This window comes from Procambarus clarkii, chromosome 56 (assembly GCF_040958095.1).
Source record: "Procambarus clarkii isolate CNS0578487 chromosome 56, FALCON_Pclarkii_2.0, whole genome shotgun sequence".
NCBI classification, from domain to species: domain Eukaryota; kingdom Metazoa; phylum Arthropoda; class Malacostraca; order Decapoda; family Cambaridae; genus Procambarus; species Procambarus clarkii.
The window spans coordinates 13049550-13065308 of record NC_091205.1 but is presented as its reverse complement, the minus strand read 5'-3'; the positions used below and the strand labels follow the sequence as shown (position 1 = coordinate 13065308).

Genomic DNA, 15759 nt, shown 5'->3' with positions numbered 1-15759 from the left:
CGAACCCATACTCCCAGAAGCAACGCAACTGGTAACTACAGGGCGCCTTAATCCGCTTGACCATCACGGCCGGGTTCGAGTCACTTCTGGGTTCGAGTCACTTCTGGGGTGTGAGTTTTCATTCGCATATAGTCCTGGGGACCATTCAGGCTTGTTCGCATTTGTGTTCCTCACGTGTGCCCCAAAGAATGAGGTGATTTGGTGAAATGCTATGCCCAAGATTACCATCCGAGTTGCCGTCGGGGAAGTGGCTCAAATAGCCTTGGCTATCACTTCCTTTTGACGGCCGTGATGGTCAAGCGGATTAAGGCGCCCTGTAGTTACCAGTTGCGTTGCTTCTGGGAGTATGGGTTCGAGTCACTTCTGGGGTGTGAGTTTTCATTCGCATATAGTCCTGGGGACCATTCAGGCTTGTTCGCATTTGTGTTCCTCACGTGTGCCCCAAAGAATGAGGTGATTTGGTGAAATGCTATGCCCAAGATTACCATCCGAGTTGCCGTCGGGGAAGTGGCTCAAATAGCCTTGGCTATCACTTCCTTTTGACGGCCGTGATGGTCAAGCGGATTAAGGCGCCCTGTAGTTACCAGTTGCGTTGCTTCTGGGAGTATGGGTTCGAGTCACTTCTGGGGTGTGAGTTTTCATTCGCATATAGTCCTGGGGACCATTCAGGCTTGTTCGCATTTGTGTTCCTCACGTGTGCCCCAAAGAATGAGGTGATTTGGTGAAATGCTATGCCCAAGATTACCATCCGAGTTGCCGTCGGGGAAGTGGCTCAAATAGCCTTGGCTATCACTTCCTTTTGACGGCCGTGATGGTCAAGCGGATTAAGGCGCCCTGTAGTTACCAGTTGCGTTGCTTCTGGGAGTATGGGTTCGAGTCACTTCTGGGGTGTGAGTTTTCATTCGCATATAGTCCTGGGGACCATTCAGGCTTGTTCGCATTTGTGTTCCTCACGTGTGCCCCAAAGAATGAGGTGATTTGGTGAAATGCTATGCCCAAGATTACCATCCGAGTTGCCGTCGGGGAAGTGGCTCAAATAGCCTTGGCTATCACTTCCTTTTGACGGCCGTGATGGTCAAGCGGATTAAGGCGCCCTGTAGTTACCAGTTGCGTTGCTTCTGGGAGTATGGGTTCGAGTCACTTCTGGGGTGTGAGTTTTCATTCGCATATAGTCCTGGGGACCATTCAGGCTTGTTCGCATTTGTGTTCCTCACGTGTGCCCCAAAGAATGAGGTGATTTGGTGAAATGCTATGCCCAAGATTACCATCCGAGTTGCCGTCGGGGAAGTGGCTCAAATAGCCTTGGCTATCACTTCCTTTTGACGGCCGTGATGGTCAAGCGGATTAAGGCGCCCTGTAGTTACCAGTTGCGTTGCTTCTGGGAGTATGGGTTCGAGTCACTTCTGGGGTGTGAGTTTTCATTCGCATATAGTCCTGGGGACCATTCAGGCTTGTTCGCATTTGTGTTCCTCACGTGTGCCCCAAAGAATGAGGTGATTTGGTGAAATGCTATGCCCAAGATTACCATCCGAGTTGCCGTCGGGGAAGTGGCTCAAATAGCCTTGGCTATCACTTCCTTTTGACGGCCGTGATGGTCAAGCGGATTAAGGCGCCCTGTAGTTACCAGTTGCGTTGCTTCTGGGAGTATGGGTTCGAGTCACTTCTGGGGTGTGAGTTTTCATTCGCATATAGTCCTGGGGACCATTCAGGCTTGTTCGCATTTGTGTTCCTCACGTGTGCCCCAAAGAATGAGGTGATTTGGTGAAATGCTATGCCCAAGATTACCATCCGAGTTGCCGTCGGGGAAGTGGCTCAAATAGCCTTGGCTATCACTTCCTTTTGACGGCCGTGATGGTCAAGCGGATTAAGGCGCCCTGTAGTTACCAGTTGCGTTGCTTCTGGGAGTATGGGTTCGAGTCACTTCTGGGGTGTGAGTTTTCATTCGCATATAGTCCTGGGGACCATTCAGGCTTGTTCGCATTTGTGTTCCTCACGTGTGCCCCAAAGAATGAGGTGATTTGGTGAAATGCTATGCCCAAGATTACCATCCGAGTTGCCGTCGGGGAAGTGGCTCAAATAGCCTTGGCTATCACTTCCTTTTGACGGCCGTGATGGTCAAGCGGATTAAGGCGCCCTGTAGTTACCAGTTGCGTTGCTTCTGGGAGTATGGGTTCGAGTCACTTCTGGGGTGTGAGTTTTCATTCGCATATAGTCCTGGGGACCATTCAGGCTTGTTCGCATTTGTGTTCCTCACGTGTGCCCCAAAGAATGAGGTGATTTGGTGAAATGCTATGCCCAAGATTACCATCCGAGTTGCCGTCGGGGAAGTGGCTCAAATAGCCTTGGCTATCACTTCCTTTTGACGGCCGTGATGGTCAAGCGGATTAAGGCGCCCTGTAGTTACCAGTTGCGTTGCTTCTGGGAGTATGGGTTCGAGTCACTTCTGGGGTGTGAGTTTTCATTCGCATATAGTCCTGGGGACCATTCAGGCTTGTTCGCATTTGTGTTCCTCACGTGTGCCCCAAAGAATGAGGTGATTTGGTGAAATGCTATGCCCAAGATTACCATCCGAGTTGCCGTCGGGGAAGTGGCTCAAATAGCCTTGGCTATCACTTCCTTTTGACGGCCGTGATGGTCAAGCGGATTAAGGCGCCCTGTAGTTACCAGTTGCGTTGCTTCTGGGAGTATGGGTTCGAGTCACTTCTGGGGTGTGAGTTTTCATTCGCATATAGTCCTGGGGACCATTCAGGCTTGTTCGCATTTGTGTTCCTCACGTGTGCCCCAAAGAATGAGGTGATTTGGTGAAATGCTATGCCCAAGATTACCATCCGAGTTGCCGTCGGGGAAGTGGCTCAAATAGCCTTGGCTATCACTTCCTTTTGACGGCCGTGATGGTCAAGCGGATTAAGGCGCCCTGTAGTTACCAGTTGCGTTGCTTCTGGGAGTATGGGTTCGAGTCACTTCTGGGGTGTGAGTTTTCATTCGCATATAGTCCTGGGGACCATTCAGGCTTGTTCGCATATATATATATATATATATATATATATATATATATATATATATATATATATATATATATATATATATATATATATATATATATATATATATATAAGTATGTATGTATGTGTATATGTGAGTATATGTAGGTATATATGTGTATATATGGACAACTCGATAAATAATAATATGTATGTATGAACAACTCGATAAATAATAATAATAAAATAAAGAGCCTTAACCCTTAGAGTGCACATCATATCATATAACGTGTTGGAATACTACGCAAGATTTAAACGGCTCACTGATACACGGGATTCACGACACCTTCATCAGGGCTCTTGTAAACAGACGCCATTTTTTTTTTAAATCGTGGGCCAAACTCCCGGGTGTTATTGGCCTCAGTATTGAGTGAGCTACCAAGCCTGATGCAAACAGCATGAGCTAACAGCACTGCTGTTCAGCTTGTGACCACAGCATAGCCTAAAAATGCCATAATATACTTGTTCATGCTATTATGTAGCGATGATATTATTACAGAAGACCCCCTGACTGATAAAACTGACCAGGGTTCTGATAATAGCAAGATTGTGGTGATATTTAGCGCTGTGCGCCATGGAGGCAGGAGTAATGCTGTGGGAGGGAGGGTGGTGGCGATGTCTTCTGACTGTGTGTGGCCACCTTTTATTGACTGCACTCACCATACCAGCTTAGTGGTTCGCTATGGTGAACACAAATGTAGATACTTATATATAACGTGTGTATAGAGGGTATAAACAGCAAGAGGAGAAGGTTGGGAGCCGCCATTTTGGTGAGGGCAGTGGCGTCGTCTGCACAACACCACCGTGCAGACGACGTGTTGTTTACTGGTTACCACGATGGTCTTTGGGCACCATACCAGTTTACTTGTACAAGTATGGTGAATAAAACAGGTAGATATTTATATATAATGTGTGTATATAGCATAATAACACCACAAACGGTATTGTTGGAGGAGAAATATTAGTGCGTCTGGCATTGAGGGCGGCAGCCATCAGCTGACTGTGTGAGGTCCTACGTCTTTGTGCCTTTACTCACCATACAAGCTTAGATATACAGTTATGGTGAACAAAACATGTAAATACTTATACATAACGTCTGTATATAAAAACAAAAACAGTATGGTGGGTGGAGAATGGTGGCAAGTCAGGTGAGGTGAGGGAGGGAGGGAGTGGCAGCCAGTAGCGGGCTGCCACTGCCTGTCACTGCCACTCAGCATACCAACTTAGTGGCTCGTTATGGTGCACACGAATGTAGATACTTATATATAGCGTCTGTATATAGTGAATAAAAGCAAAAACAGTATTGTGGGAGGAGAATGTGGGTGAGTCAGGTGACTTGAGGGAGGGAGGAAGTAGCAACCAGTGGCAGGCTGCCACTGGCACTGCCACTCAGCATGCCAACTTAGTGGTTCGTTATGGTGCACACGAATGTAGATACGTATATAGTGAATAAAAGCAAAAACAGTATTGTGGGAGGAGAATGTGGGTGAGTCAGATGACTTGAGGGAGGGCGTGAGTGACTGGCTGGTACACGGTGGTCACTCCTCATTACTTTTTGACTCATAATAGCTTCTTAGTGGTTCGTTATAGTGAACAAAACATGCAGATACACATATATAACCTGTGCTTATAGTGTAATAACCGAAAAAGTATTTGTTCACTGATTGATGAACATAATTGAATCAACAATATGCACACCATATTTTTGAGTACAGCGATGATTCACTCATTTTATTATATAAATATATCAAACTACACACTATTGAATAATATTACAGCAAAAAAACTATGAAAAATCAATCAGAGACATTGAAATAATTTAGTAATTATCTCTTTGTGGCAACTCCGGCCTGACAGCTGGCGATCAACAGACCGCCTGTGACGCACGCTGAGTTAGCACCTATTTTTTGCCAGACTTACCTGCCCTATAGCAGGCAATATATGCCACTTATGATTTTTGTATTATTTTTCCCGTGATCAGTCAACACAAATTAACAGGTTAGGAAGAAATAATAATTTTTTTTTTTCAAAATTACATGCACCTGTGGGGAAGAAAGGATATTATACCCCTAGCATGTTAAGGGTTAAAAAGAACAACATGTGTAATTACCTAAGTGTAGTTACAGGATGAGAGCTACGCTCGTGGTGTCCCGTCTCCCCAGCACTCTTTGTCATATAAAGCTTTGAAATTACTGACGGTTTTGGCCTCCACCACCTTCTCACTTAACTTGTTCCAACCGTCTACCACTCTGTTTACAAAAGTGAATTTCTGTATATTTCTCTGGCAGCTTTGTTTCGTTAGTTTAAATCTATGACCTCTTGTTCTTGAAGTTCCGAGTCTCAGGAATTCTTCCTATCAATTTTATCTATTCCTGTTACTATTTTGAACGTAGTGATCATATCGCCTCTTTTTCTTCTATCTTCTAGTTTTTGCATATTTAATGCCTCTAATCTCTCCTCGTAGCTCTTGTCTTTCAGTTCTGGGAGCCACTTAGTGGCATGTCGTTGCACCTTTTCCAGTTTGTTGATGTGCTTCTTAAGATATGGGCACCATACAACCGCTGCATATTCCAGCTTTGGTCTAATAAAAGTCGTGAACAATTTCTTTAGTATTTCTCCATCCATGTATTTAAAAGCAATTCTAAGGTTAGAAAGTGTAGCATAGGCTTCTCACACAATGTTCTTAACACTTTCGCCCGGGCATGACGCAGCATTGCGTCATCCGTTTACTGGCGGTAATACCGGGAATGACGCAGCATTGCGTCATCCACTTTAAATAATCGCCAAAAATCAGGTTTTATCCGATTTTTTTGGGACTGGTTTTAAAATGTGCGCCGATGTCTTCCCATTTTCTTTGGTGAGCCTCGTGGCCCTCAGGTGGCTTGGCACACGCCGTCGGCCCATTGTTTTCGCTCCACTGTTGTGACCAATGTCGCCTCCCCTCACATCTCAAACGTGTGAACATTTCGTCTATTTTCCGTGGCTATATTTCTTACTGCGTCTTTAGAAACTATCTACGCTTACTCCACGATGGATAGTGATCATGAAAAAGGCCCTTCCAGGAAGAAAATTGCGAAAGAAAGGCTTCAAAAGGAAGGGAATTGGGAGTGTAGCTGGAAGGCATCTGAGCGCTCACTCGCGGCTAACGCGTTGCCCGCCTCAACTCGTCGGCGGTTGGAGCGTGACCAGGTTTTTTATTTTATATGCTAATGTTCGTCTAGAGAATTCTATTGCGAACCCATTGAGACCAAAATGAAAGACCTAGGACAAAAATTGAGGTGACCAGAGTGAAAATAGTGAAAACATTTTATTGCGTTTGCGCACTCCTGGGTAACTCATTCGCACTTTCTCTGTTTGCTGCGGGTAATTAGCCGGGCTTTTGGAGTTTATATGCATTTAGTGCTGTAGAGAATTCTATTGCGAACACAATGATACCAAATTTAATCTCGTAGGACGAGAATTAAGGTGACAAAGTTGAAGAGAGAGTACACTTTTCAGAATTTACGCGCACTCCCGTGACACCCTGGGCCCCATATCGCATAGTTGAAGGGTGGCGCGCGGGGTACGCCAAAGTGTTAATGTGGTCCTCGGGTGACATTTTTCTATCTAAAACCACCCCTAGATCCTTTTCTTTATCGGAATTCTTTAAAGATTTCTCACCTAATTTATAGGTTGTGTGGGGTCTATGTTCTCCAATTCCACATTCCATGAAGAAATCAGAACTGAGGCTACCCTCGGGCCTGGGGCATTCTGGGATTTTTTTCAAAATGGCCGCTGCTCACTGATGGCCTCAGGCATGTATTTAGTACACAGCCAACCGCGCGCGCGCGCTTTTTGAATGGGTACCAAAAAATCAAAGAGAGTTTTCTCAGTTGGCGCAGTTTCCCACTGACCGAGAATACTCGGTTGGTGCCGTTCAGTGGTTAAGGGTTAAGCATTTACATTTTTTTTTCTTTTATAGTGTCGTCTGTGTACTCTTTCTACGTTGGACCTCTTTCTGGCTTTCCTCAAAGGAACATATTTCAGACAGACTTGATATGCTTACGACGTCAGTTTTTCTATTCCTTCTGTAGAATTTTTATTACTTGGAACAGTTTCCCCACTGAATGTTTGTAAGTTCCTTGTTTATTTTCTCCCAGTCTATCCTTTTATTATTAAAATTGAATTTATTGAATAATCCCTCTCGCTTGATCATTGTTTTAGATCTATTCTGAGCATTGATGGTCTATTGCACTTCAATTAGCTTGTGATCTGAGTGCTGTATATGGTATCTGATAACATAATGTCGCTGATTATGACTTCATTGTTTGTGAAGACCTGATCAAGAATATTTTTGTTTCTCGTTGAATCAGATATCTTGACTGATATCTGTTGGCTGAATGAAAATTTGTCAAAGAATCTAAGCAGTTCTCTACTCCGTGGTTGGTTGTGTTTTGATAGATTTCCTGGTATAATATTATTGTTTGCTATATCTGATGTTGAAGCTTGTTGATGATTCTATATGTTGAAGCATTTGGGTCAATATGTGATGAGTCAGGTGCAGGTGGTGCAATGTGAGATTTCTTTAAAGTCTTTGCAAAAGACTTAATTGATAATATTTGTTTCATTCCCTTCGCTCTTATTTTCAAAAACGTCATATAGTGTACAATACAAATTACCCATTTCTCCCTCACTACCTCTGTCCCTCATTGCCTCCCTCCCTCTTACCTTCACTTCCTCTCTCCCTCCCACCTTCACTTCCTCTCTCCCTCCCACCTTCACTTCCTCCCTCCCTCCCTCCTATCTTCACTGCATCCCTCCTGCCACAAGAGCCACTTCTGGTAGGTGGTTAGCTCAGTAGATTGCCAGCCAGAGATAGCCTGGAGAGTTTCCATCTAATACAATAAAGCATTCATGAAACAAGTATTTTTTACCATTTTATTATCCTAATAATATTACTAAACAAAATCTGTACCAAAAATTTATATGATGTACATCCAGAATTTAAGAAACCAATCTGGCTAACGGAGTCGAGTGTGATAGGCGTATCGGACTGAGCCCATCCCTCCCCAATCACCAACAGACCTTCCCCACCACCCTTCATCCCATACATGCACACTGCTCCCAAACTTGAGTAATCGAACCAACCCCAATTGTGAAACTGCAAGTTTCGGATAACTTACATTTGCAAAGTATGTGGCTGTCTGTAAATCTGCCCAAAATATTCAATAAATGTTTAAGTACATCAGTTAAAATGATGTACCACCAGAAATGTTAGTCAAGTATCCAACATTTGCTTACTGCAGATTGTAAAACTGCCTCTCAGTTGCCTGGGTGTATGGAGCATTTATTAGCAGCTGTGTATCTGACTCACCACAGATGTAAGCTACCTTGTATAGTGACTGTTGTGGTTCACGTTTTTGAACTACATGTGAAAAATAAAGACACTGTTCACATGTGTATGTATATTTATGTATATATATGTGAATGCATAGCATGTATATGTATTAAAATTGTGTAACTAGCTTCATAATTTAAAGATTCATTTGGCTAAACAAGTTGTAACTTGCTTAGACAAATGAACTATGGGGGTTCTGTCCCTGAGCCCATTATATGCATCTGCAACCCTTTCAGCCTCCAAAAACATGATGGGTATGGGTGAATAATAAACTACTATAATCATTTATTTCAGATACTATGCAGTGAACAGAGTTCATTACAGCTGGAGTGTAGTATTCAAGAGTCTCATTGAATCCTGATCAGCACAAAGTATACAAAAACTGCCACTAACCTGACAAGCTGTGTGTGTGCCCCCTCAACACACCAAGATGACTTCATAGATCGAACATCCCATGCTCGAACACTGGAGCCATGAGTTGCAGCAATTTGAGATCCTAGTTGGTGAGGATACCAGCGGCCAGTACCTAAACTTACACTGCCGCGGCCTTCTACTGTAGCTTCTCCAACTAGCTGCAGTTGTAGTAGAGGTGAAAATATATTACCTTTTTTATTCTTTAAATGTTGATGTACATTGTGCACCATTTTTTTTAATCTTCATGAAAATGTTTGCTTTATATAATTATCTTGAGGTTATCTTGAGATGATTTCGGGGTTTTAGTGTCCCCGCGGCCCGGTCCTCGACCAGACCTCCACCCCCAGGAAGCAGCCCATGACAGCTGACCAACACCCAAGTACCTATTTTACTGCTAGGTAACAGGGGCATAGGGTGAAAGAAACTCTGCCCATTGTTTCTCGCCGGCGCCTGGGATCGAACCCAGGACCACAGGATCACAAGTCCAGCGTGCTGTCCGCTCGGCCGACCGGCACCCCATTGTAGATCAGTAGATTTTTACAGTAAATTGTAGATCATAAAAGTCCAAAGAGGCAACATGATATATCTGAAAGTTCAATTATTTACAATATATTGTATTTCATCAAAAGAAAAGTAAATGATATACTTTCATTGACTAGTATTTATATATAGTGGGGCCTCAATTTACGATGGTAATCTGTTCCCAGAGACGTATCGTAAGTCGAAATATCATAAGGCGAAACGAATTTTCCCATAAGCAATAATGGTAATTGAATTAATCCGTTCCACGCCCCCAAAAATATTAACTTAAAAATACATTTTATACTGAATAATTCTCTAACTACAATACAATACATATGTTTATCTTACCTTCATGGAAGACTCTTAATGGCATATGGAAGATGGTGATGAGGGGGGAGGAGGAGAGGTGTTAGTGCTTGGAAGAGTAACTTTCATTATAACATCAAGCAGTGATGACTTCTCTGGGGTACACACACTCCTACATTTTGCCTGCATACCACTAGGACTTGGTTGTGGTTCACTCCTTGTTTGTCTCACTAAAAATTTGTCTAGTGACACTTTGCTTTGCTTTGATGTCCAAAGGGATTGGAAAGGATGGGGGAGGTAGAGGGATGGGGAGATGAAAATCAGGAAGAGGATGCGGGTGTAGAGAGAGAGGAGGTTTGAAAGTTCGGTGGCCTGTCCACCATGGGTTGACATATGTGTATGTGTCGTTTGTTTGCGTATGTGTTATGTTGGGTTGTCAGTACATTGGCTGGGGAGGCTAGTGTTTGTGACCTTGTTGGTGTCCCAAAGCACTAGAGCTGATGGAGTTGGCTGAAGGAGGTTAATCTTAGCAACATCAGGGTAGTTACACTTCTGATAGCACGACAAAGGGTTTTATGGTTTTATATTTTTTTTGTAGTAGTTTTATTTATTTATTTATTTTTTTATTTATTTATTATTTTTTTTTATTTTTATTTTTATTTTTATTTTTTTTTTTATTTATTTTCTTTATTCTTCATTTGGTGTGGATCGGGTCTGGGATGGGCCACTCATCTGGGTCGTCTGGCAGGCCGCTTAGTATTTGAGGTCTTGGGAAGGCCTGATCATGGATGTGTCTGATCACTTTTTGCTGGAGTGATTCTTCTGGTTGTGTGTGGTGGTTCGTGGATCTTGTAGTCACTGGTGGTGTTTACTGCTACGAAGGGATCTTCGGGGTCTGGGACATACATGTTCTTCATGCGGTACAGCTGTCTTCTGGCCAGGTAGCTGAGCCTGATGTTCATTGGCTTCATGTTGAGCATCTCATGGATTTGGTCAGTTCTTACCCTGTCCATCAGTGTCAGGCCCTCCGCAAAGCAAAGTGCTTTATTTTGTACCCGTTGGATCTTCAGCATGTTGGATTTGTTGGTGAGGTTCAGGGGGACGTAAGGGTATTCCAGGCTAGGCCTTATGCTTACTCTGTACAGGTGGAGCTTGATGTGGGATGGGGCTTGCTTGAAATGGAAGAGCCTCGCCAGTGAACCCCGGGCCAACACTGTCTTCTGGGATACGAACTGGGAGGAGTTGAGTAGCCTGTTGAAGTTGTATCCGAGCACTGTGTTGGAGTTTGAGATGGCTATGGGTTCACCCCTGATTCTTATCCCCCCCTCATTTTCGATTGAGAAGGCCATACAGCCGACAGTGCTTAATTGGATCTTTTCTGGGTTAGTGGTGATCCTCCATTTCCTTTCCCAGTTAGCAGTCCTGGCTAGTTCTACGTTTGCCTTACAGGTTACAGTTGCATGCTTGGCCGCTTGGCTGCTTGGGTTAGATGTTATTATGTGTGTTACGTCGTCCGCAAATTGCACGATAATGGTGTCCCTATACTCTGGTTGGGGCAGGTCGTTTACAAAGATGTTGAAGAGAACCGGGCTCAAGCATGATCCTTGGGGGACTCCAGCTGTTGGGGTGAAGGCTGCGGCCTCTTTCGCCTTGAAGCTGGGGGTAACTTGCCTATTCTTTAGGAAATTTCTGATCAGCCGGAGGAGGGTCCAGTTTTGTGCTGGTAAGTCTGCTAATTTGTACACAAGACCATCGTGCCATAGGCTGTCGAAGGCCTTGTGTACGTCCCTCGTCGCAATCAAAGCTACCTGTTTTTGCTTGCGAATTGAGCTTACGACGTCGTAGACGATGTTTATTGCATGCTGGGTTGATCTATGTGCTCAAAAGCCAAACTGTTTTTCTGTGAAGAGGTTGTTGTACTTCATGTAGTAGTTAAGATGGTTTGACATGATTTTTTCAAAGCACTTGCCTATTGTGTCTAAGAGGGAGATTGGACGGTAGTTGCCAGGTTGGTGGGGGTCTTTCTTGGGTTTGGGAATGAATATCATCTTGGCCACTTGAATGCTACAGGGATGTGACCCGATGCCAGCATAGCGTTGAATAGGTTGAGTAGGGATTGCAGAAGATTGCCTGGTAGAAGTTTGATCTGCAGCGCTTTGATCCCCGATGGTCCTGGGGCCTTATCTCTGTTGCTTTTGATGACTCCTCTCATCTCTAACATAGTTATGGGTCTTGTTAGAGGGTGGTCATCTTCTAGGGTTGTCAGGTCTATCAGAGGGGTGCTGTGAAGGGAGGCGACGTTTTCTGTTGTCCATTGGTTGACACGTTCAAAGTGAGTGTTGTTGAAGGCTCTGCTGTTTGAAGCCGTGAGAGTCTTTTTCCATACTGCGCCCATGAGGTCAGCCTGGTCTTGCGGGTCTTCTATTTTTTCTTGTTGCTCCTCGTCATCTTCGTCAAGGAATGTGTGTACGAGGTAGGTGAGGCTGGGGTTAACCGATCCCAAGAGCTGTCTGATCTTGCGTCAGAAAGCTCCCGGTTCACCTTTTGTACTGGTTGACCTGCCTCACAAGGGTTCCCCATATGTAGCTCTTGTGAGTCATAGTGACACTTGTTTTTTCCTTCGTTTTAACATTTGTCTGTAGTGATGCATCACAATGTCATTGAAAAGGTTAAGGCAACGGCCTACTGCAGCTTGATTGGGTGAGTCGTTTCAGCAAAAGTTTGCAGTTCTTCTCATGCTGCACACATTTTCTTAATTTTTGAGGAAGGAACATTCTCTACTGCCTCCTCCTTCCCTGAAGAAATTTCCTCAGCTACCTCTTGTTGCTGTGCCTTGTGAAGGGCTTGCAGTTTTTCGGTGGTCAGTTCTTCGCTTTGTTTCTCCACCAACTCCTCAATATCAGCACCATCCAATTCCAAATCCAATTGCCAGCCCAGAAAAACAATTTCCTCAACAAGAGGCACTTCAAGTTCCGGCTCAAACCCTTTAAAGTCTCATCCTGCAACACATTCAGGCCACAATTTTCTCCAGCCAGATATCATGGTTCTTAAGAGTCATTTCTTGCCAGGCTTTTTCTGAGTTTTAAAGCACTACAAATGTTAAAATGGTTTTTCCAGAACTCTTTGACGGTGAGGTTTGTGGCATCGGTCACTTTGACACATCTCCGAAAAAGTGCCCTTTCATAAAGTTTCTTAAATTTGGCAACGATTTTCTGGTCCATAGGCTGAAGTAGAGGAGTGGTGTTGGGAGGAAGGAACTTTACTGTAACAAAACTAAATTTCTCAATGAATCCTCCCCGCCTGGAAGATGGGCAGGAGCATTGTCAAGAAGAAGCTGGGCCTTGAGTGGCAAACTTTTCTCCTGCAGATATTTTTTGATGGAAGGGCAAACCACTTCATTTATCCACTCAGTAAAAAATTGCCTCGTCACCCATGCCTTAGCATTAGCCCTCCAAATCACACACAGTTTGTTTTTCTGCACATTATATTTCTTGAAAGCCCTTGGATTTTCGGAATGATACACAAGCAAGGGTTTAATTTTCAAATTGTCATTCACATTACCACACAGCACAAGAGTAAACCAATCTTTCATGGGCTTGTGTTCGGGCAATGACTTCTCCTCCTTGGTAATGAATGTCTTCTTTGGCAATCTTTTCCAGAATAGCCCTGTCTCATCACAATTGAACACTTGTTGTGGTAGGTATGCCTCACTCTGCACAAAATCTTTAGATTCGCCAATAAATCTTTCAGCCACTGGTTTGTCAGAGCTGGCACCCTCCCGATGCCTCACAACACTGCCCGAAACGCTGCGCGTACTAGTGGCTTTACAAGATTGTAATTACTATGCTATGTATCCTCAATCCCAATGTACCTTTTTGTATATACACTAAATAAATAAATAAATAAATAACACTATGAATGCCACTTCTTTTTCTAAATTTCTCAAACCATCCTCTGCTCGCCTTAAAATATTTCGTATTTGCATCACTCGTTCCAGGGGGTTTCTTTATAAGGTCTTCATGCAATTTCCTTGCTTTTTCACAAATGATGGCCAATGAAATTCTATCAGCTGCTAACTCCTTGCTGTGTATCCAAATTAATAATTACTGTTCAAACTGTTTAACATCCTCAAGTGTTTGTGTTCTGTGTTTCGTGATTATTGATATGCCTTTTGCTACTTTAGCACTCATAATGTTCATTTTCTAAGCAACTATGGTGAATATCGTTGTCTGAAATTTGTTGTATTGCCTAACTAGTTTAGCAACCCGCACACCATCTTCATGTTTACGAATGATCTCTTGCTTTTCCTTTATGGTCATCCTCACATGTGTTTTCATATTTTGAACCTTACCACTGACTTTCTTCGGACCCATGGCATGATATATAATAATCAGTTTTATTTAAAAAAAAAAAAAAGAAATCTCCAAAATATTGGAATTTCTTATAAGCGTGATCGTCACTAAGCTGGTGCCTCTGGTAAATTGAGGCAGGTCGGCCCGTGCAACCAGTAACCATGCGCTCGGTCGACCCGAACCTGTATCAATGAATATCGTTAGTCGACAACACTATTGTAAGTAGTCGCATTTTCTGATCAAATTTATATTGTAACTCGAAAATATCGTAAGTCGAGGCAATCAAAGTCGAGGAGTTACTGTACATTACAGTACAACCTCGATTCAACATACCCCGATTCCCCGCATCTCCAGCTAGGTCGCACACTTTTCAGGCTGAGTTTACTCACCCGGTCTAGTTCTTATTTACTCTGGTTCGCTGAAGCAGGGGATGTGAGGATTTGCTTACGATGTTGGGACAGAGTTCACAGACTGGTGGAAAACTTTCCCATTCTATCACAGGTTACAATTAATAATTCCTTCACATGACAAGTTGGATCACACAAGTGGACGACACAACAAGTGAACCATATGAACCAAACACCAGCCAGAATGGTTCACACAAGTGAACGACTGTGTTTCCATGATTTTCGTTCATTGATTTGTGGCACATGTATGTTTGTAGATTAATTTAAAGGCTGAAGCATGAATAGCTAACTAATGTGTTGAAATCTTTTTATATACATTTTTGTGGTGAAACAAGTTGAGGGAGGGTGGAATGATAAGGGAATAATGTACTGTAAACCTCATTTTACAGTGAGGTTTCACTCACTTTCGTTTGTGTCATCATAGTTCAGTGACCCATGACTTTTGAAAGTTTCAGATTAATAAATGATTTCTAACGCCGGTATTCTAATAGCTCTTTATTATCATAATTAAACTAAACTAAATAAAAACAAAAATATACTGTAATATGATAAACATCTGCTATTTGAGAAATGATTAATGTTATTGGCACAACAATTCCAGCTTGAGTGGATGGGTCTAATCCGTGTGCACACAGCACCATGAGTGTTTCGTTCGATTTTGTTGCCAGTTCAGTGACCTACGGCTTCAAAATTTTAAATAATAAATCAGTTCTAAAACAGGTATCTTTTATAGTTCTTATTACTATAATAATCTTGCTAAACTAAATATATAACCCAAAAATATATAATTTTATGAAAATCGAATATTTGAGAGAAATTTATGTTACTGGATCTGGCTTAAACACCATCCTACTGTAGGGTGTATCTACACCCTACTGTAGGGTGTACAGACCTAGTCTGCATTCATACAGCAGGCACCCAGTGCCATTAGCTTTGTCTGTGAGCTACGTGTTTGTCCGCCGGTGGAATAATAATCATGGAATTTACTATTTTTTGACTACAGCTGTGTTGCTATACATCAAGATGTCTCAGAGGCTTGCTAATAGTGCCTAATTAGTGCCAAAATTGAGTCAATATTTTGCAAGAACTAGTAGCATAAAATCAACCAGCACACCCATACCCAGCAAGAGCACAGCTGTACCCAGCATGAGCACAACCATACCCAACACATGCACAGCCGTACCCTGCACAAACACAGCTGTATCCAGCACAAACACAGCCATTGGAGAACATAAACCCCACACAACCTATATATTATGTGAGAAACCTTTAAAGAATTTTGATAAAGAAAGAGATCTAGGGGTGGTTCTAGATAGAAAACTATCACCTGAGGACCACAT

General features: G+C 43.1%; 1 protein-coding gene across 1 annotated transcript in view; it reads right to left on the bottom strand.

Moving 5' to 3' along the window:
* Positions 1-15759, bottom strand: part of LOC123770836 (EARP-interacting protein homolog) — a 214410-nt gene that overhangs the window by 89001 nt on the left and 109650 nt on the right. Inside the window, exon 6 of the mRNA XM_045763010.2 lies at positions 8812-8990. Coding sequence (XP_045618966.2) covers positions 8812-8990 — 179 coding nt within the window. The remainder of the gene's footprint in view (positions 1-8811; positions 8991-15759) is intronic.